The 12,311-nt window shown below is 46.0% G+C and overlaps 1 protein-coding gene across 4 annotated transcripts; it reads left to right on the top strand.

Moving 5' to 3' along the window:
- Positions 1 to 306: 306 nt before the first annotated feature.
- On the top strand, positions 307 to 10,974 carry LOC118208142 (adiponectin receptor protein 1-like). 4 transcript variants are annotated; one of them, XM_035382522.1, is made up of 9 exons: positions 307 to 424; positions 2,374 to 2,465; positions 3,080 to 3,284; positions 3,846 to 3,995; positions 4,099 to 4,270; positions 4,868 to 5,054; positions 6,853 to 7,040; positions 7,667 to 7,860; positions 8,000 to 10,974. In XM_035382522.1, the coding sequence occupies exons 3-9, from the start codon at positions 3,153 to 3,155 to the stop codon at positions 8,126 to 8,128; spliced, it is 1,152 nt and encodes a 383-aa protein (XP_035238413.1). In that variant the 5' UTR covers positions 307 to 424; positions 2,374 to 2,465; positions 3,080 to 3,152; the 3' UTR covers positions 8,129 to 10,974. The 4 variants fall into 4 exon arrangements, with proteins under 4 accessions (XP_035238413.1, XP_035238410.1, XP_035238411.1 ...); XM_035382519.1 differs by having other exon boundaries at positions 3,795 to 3,995; XM_035382520.1 differs by lacking the exon at positions 307 to 424 and adding an exon at positions 582 to 730 and having other exon boundaries at positions 3,795 to 3,995.
- The last annotated feature ends 1,337 nt before the right edge of the window (positions 10,975 to 12,311 follow it).

Here is a 12,311-nt window from a genome sequence, read left to right as displayed (position 1 = left end):
AATTAAAGAAATTGCTTTTTTTGCTGATGTATGAAATAAATAACCCATTTCTTTATATTACTTTATACTTACCACATTTAGTGGGGATGTGCAGTTCTGTACCAGTTAGCTCTTGGTCGCAATATAACCCCAACCGCTCTACTCTGGGCAGTCAGGTTTGTTGGTCTTGGCCGGTTTCCATGGCCAGGCTGTGCTCAATGATTTTGGATTTGATCAGCGCTTTTCTCTGTTTGAAATTTTCCACTGTGCGTACTTGAGACATCATTGCATTTGCGGAGCTTTTAGTTTGAAATCCTATAACCGGAAGTCTCCTATTGTTGCCAGCAGCAATTGCCAGCTTCACGGAGCTCTGTTTTTGTTGGAAGCCGGAAAAGAAGAAAAATCCAAATACTGTTTCGGTAATAGTTTTGGTGGATTTAGAAGGGTAAGCAAATTTATCACTGGCTAATGTTTTTATGATATAGGGGCGTGAAGTCTCAATTAAATTAACGACTTGTCAAAGTATCAAACGTGGATAGATGGATTCGAGAACAGAAATGGGACATCGGATTTGTGTGTAGCATAGCAAACGTGTATTGCTTGCTAGCTAGCAATGCAGTCTGTTGTTCTGAGTTACGCAAGAAGCGCATTGCCAATTCCTGGCTTTCAAACGAACCGTTTGCTCTTGGGCAAAAGGAATTTTAGGATGTAGAACGACTAGCTAGATCGCCGTTTCCATTTCTGGACCTAGGTGGGCAAACGATTACTTTCGGCTTGGTTAAGGTTACCTAACGACGTGGCTATGGAACAGTATGTACGATAAAGTTTCCATGCCATTTTACTCGCAGGTACACTCGTTTTACCGGCTGGGGTAGAAGTAATTTCACTGCGCACCTGGCGAGATTCAAATGTTATCTAGGATTTAAATGTAGGCTACTACTATATCTCTTACCTGTAAATAAATGTACCGGTAGTTAAAGTTAAGCGATGTTTGAATTAAATAGTAGGGTAACAATTACTAGCTAGTTAAATTAGCTGTCGTAGTGTTGTGCAAGTCCCATTTAAAAATCTGGAATTTAGTTCTTAGGTTACATTCGCTACGTTTTGGTGTTAAATTACCATGGTTGAAAGGGAAAGGTGACACATCTAAGTTAAGGTTGCTATCTGGCCGTAGCCAATAATTCGAGAGGGTCGTAACTAGTATGACTATATGCCGTAGTCTATCTGGTTAAAGCGACGTGTCGTTGTTATCAAAATAGCACTGCAAGTCAGTGTTACAGCTGTCATAAGGTTGCTAGTCTAGTTGCTGCGATAGCTTAATTACTTAGCTAGGGATGTTAGCTAACTCTAGATACTATAGTTAGCTAGTTTGTTGCTTATAGTCTCGGCTGCTGTAATTTTGTGAATGTCAACATTCAATGTAGTTAGCAAACGGTATCGCTAAGTAGACAGTTGCGACTAGCTATGCATTGCATTCCAGACATTTAGCAGACGCTCTTATCCAGAGCGACTTACACTGTGTCCAGTTATACAGCTGGATATATACTGGAGCAATGCAGGTTAAGTACTTTGCTCAAGGTTACAACGGCAGTGTCCTACCTGGGAAGTGAACCTGCAACCTTTAGGTTACAAGACCAACTCCTTAGCCATTATACTACATTTGTTCTGTTTTCCTCAATGCTCAAGAATTCTTGAACATACCTGTCTGTTGTCATATCTAAAAGACTCATTAATGGTTTCTAAATGCGTTAAGTTCGCATACTTTGACTGCATCGTAATGCATCTTCTTGTAATAATGAAGTGCTTTGGAATAGTTGTTTTTGGTGTGGCGAAAATGATTTGAATTGATTTTCACATGAGGCTCTGGGTGTAGAAGGGATTTCTCACCTTTCCTATGTTTGTTGCATGACGTGAACCCTCTAGGAGTGGAATTTAACCATGAACCTCCACGTCCTTTCCCAGAGGCCCACGATGCACGTAATCTGATGGTGGATGTTTTTTTTTAATTGAGCCCTTGGGATGCTGTGTTAGGTGTTATGTGACTACATGTTTGACATGCTGTTGATAAAAAACATGTTTCCATTAGTCTGTCTCCAGCTTTATCAGGTGTAAGTTACCTGTCCATATGGTGTAACTGTCATTTGGATATGAGTTGCTGTTTCTGTTCTCTGATGACGTGGATAAAGAATCAATAATTTGACAGGTTGCTTTGTTACAATACAAGCACCTTTTTTTGGGCATCAGTCTGAATTCTTGAAGTTAGCTTATCAGCAATAGAACAAATGTCCTGTTTTTGGAATTTAGCACAGGACTTAAAATACAATAGAAAATTGCGGTAAAAGTTAAAACGAAGCTACAGTGTTATCCTCATGGTTTATCATGGTATGTTTTTAGGACGGTGGGGGAGAGAGGAGTCCCAACCAACAGTGATATGAGCACAGCTCCACGTCACACGACTGGCTGAAGAAGTGTTTGCACTCCCACAGGTAAGTGTTCTACACTTGAAGAGTTGAAGCCTGTTTTGCTGCCTCCTGTCGTTGCTTGTTTACATTGTGCAACCGTGTGTGTGTGTGTGTGTGTGTTCCTGTGCTTGTGTGTGTGTGTTCCTGTGCTTGTGTGTGTGCGCGTGTCTGCATCTGTGTTCACCTGTGTGCGTGTCTGTGTTTGTGTGTGTGTGTGGGTGGGCGGGTGTGTATCTGTGCGTGTGTGTGTGTGTGTGTGTGTGCGCGTGCATGTGTGTGGGTGTGTATCTGTGCGTGTGTGTGCGTGTGCGTGTGTGTGTGTGCGTGTGCACATGTGTGTGTGTGCGCGTGTGCGTGCGTGTGTGTGTGTGTGTGCGTGCATGTGTGTGGGTGTGTATCTGTGCGTGTGTGTGTTTGTGCGTGTGTGTGTGCGCGTGTGTGTGTGCGTGTGTGTGTGTGTGTGTGCGTGCGCGTGCATGTGTGTGTGTGCGCGTGTGTGTGCGTGTGTGTGCGTGTGCGTGTGTGTGTGTGTGTGCGCGTGTGTGTGTGCGCGTGTGTGTGTGTGTGCGTGTGCGTGTGCGTGTGCGTGTGCGTGTGCGTGTGCGTGTGCGTGTGCGTGTGTGTGTGTGTTTCCACAGTGTGACCTGACCAGGCTCGGAGTGCCGGACTGTGGAGGGTGGTGGGGACGAGAGGCTACGGGACGGTGTCCCCATGTCAGCCCGAAATGGCTCAGCCAGCGATGCAGAGTGTCACATCTCGGAGGAGAGCCACGATGGCGATGCGGGGCTGGCGGAGCTGGGGCCCCTGTTAGAGGGCTCAGGGTGTGCAGGAGCTGCCAGGGGGGTAATGTCAGGGGTAAACCGGGGGGGAGGGGTGTAAGGTGGAGGAACAGGAATAGACACCATGCACAGCACTGGCGCATTTTACAAAATGTCCAGGATTGTTAATCTTGTTCAGGGCTGCAGTGTCTGCTGGTGCTTGGTGTGTTTCATCAGTTGCTGTATATAAGTAATTGATTGGTTAAGAGAGCTCATGCTTCTTTATTACATTTAAAAAAAAAAATTTTTCTTTTCTTTTCCCCCAAAAGCCTATATTGGCTGCTCATTTAAATAGGACCACAAAAAAAACCTCCTGACAGCACTGTAGCCCTTGAGGACTGGAGTTAGAGACCCATGATTTATGCTTTACACTGACACTAGCAAAACAACGTCCTCAGCAGGCTACTGGGTGGGCTTGAATGGGCAAAAGTGAACTGGGGAAAGTGCATTTAATAAACACCTCTGTCTTACAGGCAAATGTTCTGATAGCAACAAGGTGCCTATAATGATGAAAAACATGTTCTGACTCCTTCAGAGCAGAGGAACAGACAGTCAGAGGCTGAAGCTAAGGTTGTGGTCTCTGCAGGGGGCAACAGGGACTGCTGGGGCCTGTCCTCTCTCCGACAACGAGGAAGATGAGGGCGAGGAGGAGGAGGAGGGTGAAGAGGTGCGGGTGCTAACTCTACCCCTGCAGGCCCACCACGCCATGGAGAAGATGGAGGAGTTTGTGCACAAGGTGGGTCCCGTGGTGGGTCCCGTGGTGGGTCCCGCGGTTTGTCCCCCGCCGTGCCGCTGCAGGGCTTCGGCGTGCGCTTGGTGACCGGGGCTTTGTCCCGCAGGTTTGGGAGGGTCGCTGGAGGGTGATCCCGTACCACCTCCTGCCCGAGTGGCTGAAGGACAACGACTACCTGCTCCACGGGCACCGCCCGCCCATGCCCTCCTTCCGCGCCTGCTTCGGGAGCATCTTCCGCATCCACACGGAGACCGGCAACATCTGGACGCATCTGCTGGGTGAACTAGGCCGCCGCCTCCCACTTCTTAAATTGTGTTTTTTAAATTTTTTTTTGCTGCTGGCGGGGAGCAAACATTTGCCATAGCATTTGTCTTGAGCACAGATTTGTCTGCAGAATAGAAACTTAAAACAAACTTTAAATGAAATCTTCGTAAGCGGCGTCTCTCCCTGTGACAATTCAAAACCATTTATTTTATTATAACAATCGCACGCACGCACGCACGCAAATACCTCTTCATCCAGTGCTCCAGCTGCAGTGAAGGGGACATTGCGCTGTAGAGGGTTCCGTCCTTCAGATGAGACATTAACCCCAGGTCCTGACTCACTGGACAGGGCACTTTTCAGAGGACAATGAGTGTCAACCCTGGCATCCTGGTGAAATTCCCACTAAACCGAGAGCCTAATCATCCCATAAATCCAATTGGTGGCACAATCCCTGGCCTTCCCGACCTGGTTTTATTACCCAAGTCATCACTGCAAACGGGAAGAGTTTTCAGTTGATCCACCTAGTTAAATCAAGGTAAAATAAAATGAATAAATCCGCTAGGTTTGACATTGCTGGCAGGTGACAGGTTGTTTCCCCGGCCTCTCCACAGGTCTAATTCTGTTCCTGTTCCTGGGCACGCTCACCATGCTGCGGCCCAACGTGTCCTTCATGGCCCCGCTGCAGGAGAAGGTGGTGATGGGGATGTTCTTCCTGGGCGCTGTGCTGTGCCTCTGCTTCTCCTGGCTCTTCCACACCGTGTACTGCCACTCCGAGAAAGTGTCCCGCACCTTCTCCAAGTAGGACGCCCCCCCTTGTGGCTGAATTTGAGCCCTGTCTCCCCCTTGGAAGCCCTGTGAATTATGCCCTGCAGTGGTTCTTTGATCCAGACCTGGGGGTCCCTGTGTGTGCCCGTGTTATATAGCCATTCACACGATGATTGCGGAAAACGTGTTTACACACTTTTTTCTGTAAACATGTTTAAGCTGGTATTCCAGGTTTGGTTTGTTGCTATTTGCTTTGTGTTTGAACTCATCATTTTGCAGGACTGATTTTGATTCAGTGTCCACACTCTTTCTGAAGGGGTCACTCACCATCTAGCACATAACAGCAAATAACTTCATCCAAATGATTCAGAAATGTTAACCAAATTTCCAAAAAGTTGGCAAAGTCGGCAAGATTTCCATCAACTACTGTGAATATTCTGAAGAAGGTGCAACAAGATTGTGTAATCAGAAGAGTGCCAGCCAAACATACACCGCCATTTTATGGGCTTTCTGGAGCAGAAGCTCCCCGTCACATCATCATCTAAAAATCTGTTTCATTATCGCATCTTCTCTTTATCGATACACCAACTTTTCCACCTCAGCCAAGTGTAAAAACTTTTTTGTGATATTTTGGCTTTTTCTTTTTTTTTCTTCTTCAAATTTCAGGTGTTTCCACTCAGGTTAATAATGTGCAAATTGTTGCCATTAGGGGACAGGGAGGCTTTTCCTCTGTTAAGCACTTGGCTACCAAACTAGCTGGTTAGATAATTCGGCCACCTTCTTGATGACCGAAGGTTTTTGTGTGGTTTTCCAACCTCCCTGGAGCAAAATATTATTGTAGTTAGATAGTTTGCCCTTATTAGTTACATGCTAACCTTATCTGTTATAATTTTATAATCTGATTCCAGGTAAATTTAGGTTGTGTTCTGTTCTGAGATTAACAAAATATAATAATATATTTAATATTAGTACAGGGGTTCCTTCAATCATTGCTATTTAGTATAAAGCTAGCTAAGTTAGTTTATTATAACTGGAGTGATTTCATTCCGGGTAGTTATTTTTCTTGTTACTTATTCAACACTTAATGTTAGATAAAAGTGCCTTATTTATTTGTGCCTAGGTTTTTGCTGCTAGTTGTCCAGAGCCACCCACATGTTTTTTTAAATTGTGGTCTTGGTGCTTGTGTTTTTGGCAGTAACTTGCTCTAGATAGGGAGAGATAGGGGGATAGTTAGGGGGTAAAGATGTAGCCAAAGCTGTGTGAGGGTTGCAGGATGATCGCGCTTCTGGAAAGCGATTTCCAGGGCGAGTTTGTCTGCTACCATTGCCAACTGGTTGAGCACCTCAAGAGCACACAAGGGCTTACCCAGTGACACCAGCTGATCTTTTGATACGGAGGAGGATATGGTGTTCTATGGTATCAAAGGCAGCACTCAGGTCAAGCAGGACAAGAACAGAGATGCATCCACAATCGAGGGAGAGAAACAGATCGTTCAATACTTGGGCAGGGCTGTCTCGGTACTATGATGCTTCCTAAAACCAGACTGAAACCACTCATACACATTGTTATCCTGTAGGAAAGAAGATAGTTGTTGTGCTACACATTTCTTAAGAACCGTTGATAGAAATGGGAGATTTGAAATGTGTCTTTAGTCCGAGTGTGGCTGAGGGTGTGGGTTAGGCTGTGGGTTAGGGCTAGGCTGTAAGCCTGGCCTAAGGGTACTGCCCGCCTGTTTTTGCAGGTTAGGGTTAGGCTGTGGGTTAGGGTGTGGGTTAGGGTTAGGGCTAGGCTGTGAGCCTGGCCTAAGGGTACTGCCTGCCTGTGTTTGCAGGTTGGACTACTCCGGCATTGCCCTGCTGATCATGGGCTCGTTTGTGCCCTGGCTGTACTACTCGTTCTACTGCTCGCCGCAGCCCCGCCTCATCTACCTCTCCGTGGTCTGCATCCTGGGCATCGCCGCCATCATCGTGGCCCAATGGGACCGCTTCGCCACCCCCCGCCACCGGCCCACGCGGGCAGGTACGGCCCCCTCCATCCCGCCCAGACCCAGGCTGTTGCCTGCGGTTGCCTGTTGGTGTTTTTGTTTCGACCAGCATATCTTGTGATTGGTGGAGCTTATTTCTGTTTTTTAATGGAAAGCTGATAATCCTACAGGGTTCTGTGGTGACAGTACCAACATCTGACCCCTACTTCAGTTTCCTTATGGATATCCAGGATGTAATATCCACCAGTCACTGTCAGTGGTTTTCTATTCGTTACCCGCATAATGAAATTGGGCTGGGGCAATTCTAGCCTCGCCGTGCACACAGAAAACAGAAAAGCGCTCCACCAATCACTAGCACAATAACAACCCAGAGAGCAATGGCTGTGATGATTAGTGGATATATGTCCTGACACCCTGTGTAAATCTAGGGAGTCGTGTCCATTATGGCCATCATAGCCAGTGTTGTTCTGGGGGGCTCCTTTTTTCTAAGAATTAGACCACTCTACAACTGTCTCTGTCTAACCCCCATGTTTTTATCCTCGTCTCTTGTTCAATTTTGGTGATGGTGCATTAGTTCATAATCATAAGCATATCCTGCCACTGGTCCTGTTGCGGTCATGCACGTTGGTTCACACCCTTGCTATGTGGCTCCTCTCTACAGGGGTGTTCATGGGCCTTGGACTGAGTGGTATCATTCCCACAATGCACTTCACCATAGCCGAGGGCTTTGTGAAGGCCACCACCGTGGGCCAGATGGGCTGGTTCTACCTGATGGGTGCCATGTACATCACTGGAGCCGGGCTCTACGCCGCCAGGATCCCCGAGCGCTACTTCCCCGGCAAGTGTGACATCTGGGTAAGGTCCACACTACAGCAAGCTTCCATCCACTGCAAGCTTTCATGCTGTGGAAGAACCAAGCTGTTCTGCATTTCTCACCACTTTCACCCCTCTCTCTCTCTCTCTCTCTCTCCCCACCCCACACCTGTCTCCCCAGTTCCAGTCACACCAGATCTTCCACGTCCTGGTGGTGGCTGCTGCCTTCATACACTTCTATGGCATCTCTAACCTTCAGGAGTTCCGCTATGGGCTGGAGGGGGGCTGCACCGACGACTCCCTGCTCTGAATGTACCCACCCCACCCCTACACCGCCAATCCTTCCTCCACCCCTGCACCACTTTAAGGACGGCCCCTGCACCTGACACCCCTTCCCCACCTTCCCAAGTGCCAATGGAACTCTGAGCGTCGCATCACCAGGGCTATTCCTGCCAGTCTCTCCGCCAGTCATATTCATTTCACTCGACCCGTTCGGACCCCACAGCGCATCTGTACTTTTGTAAATCCAAGCAGGTGCAGTCACCAGATGCACGCTAGGCCAGGAGGGGGTGGGTGGAGGAAGCGGCAATATGCTGCTTCTCCTGTTTCTAGGCATGTTTCTGAGGGAGACTTCCTGTTCTTTTGTCTTTAAAGCCTCTCTCTTATGTCTGGGTGCTGTAGGGTGGATGGCAGTCTTGGGGCAGACGGGTGAATGCCAGCCTTGGGGCAGATGGGGTGGATGCCAGTCTTGGGGCAGACGGGGTGGATGGCAGTCTTGGGGCAGATGGGGTGGATGGCAGTCTTGGGGCAGATGGGGTGGATGCCAGTCTTGGGGCAGATGGGGTGAATGCCAGCCTTGGGGCAGATGGGGTGAATGCCAGCCTTGGGGCAGACGGGGTGGATGCCAGTCTTGGGGCAGACGGGGTGGATGCCAGTCTTGGGGCAGATGGGGTGGATGCCAGTCTTGGGGCAGACAGGGTGGATGCCAGTCTTGGGGCAAACGGGGTGGATGGCAGTCTTGGGGCAGACGGGAGAATTCAGTTCAATTCAATTTTATTTGTATAGTGCTTTTTACAGAGCACTGTCACAAAGACACTTTACAGAGTAGCAAGGCAAGAGACAGAGCAAACAGAGCAAACAATGCCAGTCTTGCTTTCTTGGTCAGCAGAAAATAGGGGGTGTGGCTGTAGACGGTGCAGAGCAAATCAGTGTCCAGGAGGGAAGGTGATGAGAAGGTGGGTGGAGTTGCTGCTGGCCTCAGTCTCGCTCTGATTTCACCATCGAGCACAAGCCCATGGCTTCTTGCTTGCTTGCTCTAGCTCGGACAAGCACTTTTACAATGCCTTTGTTTCCCTGCATAAAGTTTCCATAATGGCACACTTGTGCCAGCTGTGAAGAAGAATGGCAAAGCGTCAGCAGGCACTGGATTATCGGTAGCAGGGAGCCCTGATTCTAAAGCACACCCACCAGCTATGGGAGGTGGGATGGGGCTGTGTAGTCCTCAGCTGAGATGGTGATCAGTTTATTGGCAATTCTGGTAATTGGGTGAAGAGGTGTAAATGCGTGTTGCCTGTGGAGGGGGGGGGGGGCAGTGGAAGGGAATTGATCAGTAGTGGGTAGAATAAGCAAAATTGCTATAGTTCTGTACAAAAATGTATAACTTAAGGTGGTTGAAGACTTTTTGCTGCACATCCCAGTTTTTGGTTCAGCGGTTCACTTAAATCATTCCTCAAAGCATGATTAGATGGTCATCATCAGACTCCATGGTCATTTGAATGGATTTAAAAGAGAAAGATGGCATGTTTAACCATCTCTATCTATACATCAGACAAAACTACTTGGAGAAAGTTGGATTGTTGGGGCCACAGTTGAAGACTCTTGCTTCATTGGCCTTGTTGGAAATTCATTTGTAAAATCTGTGATGTATTGTCATTTGTTTGATCTTTAATGTAAGCTTGTGAATATGTGGCCCTGGAAGCGGACTGTCGGGAGAACATGGAGCACCGTGGCATATGGAGCGTGCCACTGAGGACTTAATTTCAAGCAACACTAAAAAACTGCAGCGGGTAGCATCCGGTTCACTCCTTCACATTTCCTTTTTCACCTGGGATGGCCATTGGGGCCCGAGTAAAGTGACTGAGGCAGAAGCAGACCATAGACGCATGGGAGGGCATGGCTGAACCAGCAGCATCCATGCTGATAATATGGCGAATGTGCAGTACATAAACAACTGAGCCACAATCAAGTGTTCTTACTGGAAGCACACCTGGTCAATGGGTTATGGGAGTTATGGCTGTGTTGGCTGGGGAGTAATTCTGCTGTGTCTGAGGCTAGTTTTAAAATGTGACTAGGCTCACTGATGATATAAACAATAAGGCTGTAGGAGATATAGTTAATGGTTCTAGAAAAAGCCCAAATGAAATGTAAACTGTCAAATGTGTGTAGCCATTTAGCATTGAAGCTGCTGTAATGGTGCAAAGGTCACTCTTGTGTAAATTGATATGTTGTAGGTTCTCATAAAGCAGCCATTCATATACTTTATTGAGCAGATACAATCTGAACCTTTCTGGTAGTAATTCCTGGTGGACAGCATAATTGTAATATGTAGTGCAGAACACTGCTGTTTTCCTGATCGCTGTTCATCGTGAAGTAAATTGTGACTTGGTACCATTCATTATTATGTACCAGTGAAAATGGTTAATGTCTGACAAGGTTTAATATTGTGTAGATTTTTGTTAATTTCCAGTATTTTCCTGTGCCTTAAGCTAATGGAAAAAGACAAAAAAAAAACCAAGATTGAAATGGCCTGTGTCGGTATTAATCACCAAGATACAGGGCAAAATATGTTGCAGAATGTATGAAATTAGGGCAGTTTAAGTTAAATTTTTAGAATTGTTTTTATTTTTATTTTCTATAATTATTTCCAAAGCAGAACAAATCGGTGAAATGTCAAGTTATTTCAGCTGCTGTACATAAAACAGGTGTTTTCCCCCTTTTCAAGCCTGCTGTAGGTTGGGTGCTAATATAGACTAAACTTCTCTGTACATTCATGGCCTTGTGTTGTCCTTTTCTGTAGATCCACAATCCTCATGAAACACACTGTCCACCTAAATGTAAAATGTTATATTAAATATTTAATAATTCTTAAAATGAGAATCTGTGTCAGTGTCTGTTGAATTTGTTACTCGTGCAGTCAGTGTTTTTAACCCTCATTTTCCAGATGCAAAAATTGAGTGATCATGCCTTTTCATTTTGATTTTAAAGTAACAGTGTGCCAGTGTAAAGCAAAAAGTCAGAATAAATATATTGCATATAAAAAATAGTAAATATATAGTAAAATACCCAAGGTTCCCCTGTCCTGTAACACCTGCATGTTGTTATTGCATTCGAAAGCGACAAGCTTTCTGCTGGCCGTTGAATCCTTTGTATTCACACCTTTCCACCCTGCATTACTTCAAACTTCCACCAATCGCATATCACCAAGTCTCTCTTCACAAAGAAATGTCCGAAACAGAGATCAATATTATAACATTGGTGTCATGGTAATGGGTCACTAACAAACAACACATTAATCATATTGGGATGGCATACCTACCAAGTTACGCCTTGGTGGGGCATGCCCCATACCTATACAGCACCGAGAGTTTGGCACTTTTCAGGGTTCCCCACAGAAATAACCGCAACAACCACAGACTCTCAGCCCTTAAAAACATTCATTTCTGTACATTCTGACCCCATTTCAACAGCCAGAATTCATGAACAACTTCACACGTCCACAAAATAAAGCTCCAAACTAAGGGGATTTTGCGCTTTCTCCTTTTTCTTTTTCCAGCCAGAAATGCTCCTAGCCCACAAAGAATGTCTCCCTATTGGTCATTTACTTACACCAGCCAATCCTTCACCTACACCAGCTAATCAAAATCTCACATACACACGCAAAATGGACTTGTATCTTTTTCCCCAAGAAACTTCCCATAATCAACAACAGCTAGTCAGTTTGTGGCTCAGTGGTAATGTTGCGGTCTATAGATCATTGAGTCACAGGGTCAAATCTCACCTGAAGTAAATCTCTTAAACATGCTTTTTTTCTCACTAATAATTGCCCTAACCCTAACCCTAACTTATCAACTATTGCTTTTGCACCACATCTACCCAGCGTTCACCGAACGTACACACTGCATTATGACATACTCATTCAGTTAACCAATATTGCCAGGCCATATGGATTCAACCGGAGCTCAGCTGTGCTTACTGGCCTGTCTTCTTTAAAACCATGGACACAAGAAAAAAAATTCACACCCTTGGGCAGTTACTTGATGGTGGGGCACTGCCAATGTCATTGATTGGGACGTGCAAGGTTGGATGATAGAATCCTGCTCCTTCCTCAGGCTTGTCTTACACTAACATTTTCTTACAATTACATTTGCTAACTATTAATTGTCTATTGCTTTTAAACTATTGCTATTGCTTTTGCACATATCAGAATCTTTAAT

The sequence above is a fragment of the Anguilla anguilla genome, chromosome 11 (genome assembly GCF_013347855.1).
Source record: "Anguilla anguilla isolate fAngAng1 chromosome 11, fAngAng1.pri, whole genome shotgun sequence".
Taxonomy (NCBI): Eukaryota; Metazoa; Chordata; class Actinopteri; order Anguilliformes; family Anguillidae; genus Anguilla; species Anguilla anguilla.
Note: the sequence above shows the minus strand (reverse complement) of the source record. Positions and strands in the feature narration are given on the sequence as shown.

Bases quoted from the DNA above. Each gene is read 5' to 3' on its own strand.
- LOC118208142 (XM_035382519.1), top strand. From the start codon at position 3,153: ATGTCAGCCCGAAATGGCTCAGCCAGCGATGCAGAGTGTCACATCTCG. The intron at 3,285-3,794 runs GTAATGTCAGGG...TGACTCCTTCAG, and splicing joins GTGCAGGAGCTGCCAGGGGG to AGCAGAGGAACAGACAGTCA. The intron at 3,996-4,098 runs GTGGGTCCCGTG...TTTGTCCCGCAG, and splicing joins TGGAGGAGTTTGTGCACAAG to GTTTGGGAGGGTCGCTGGAG.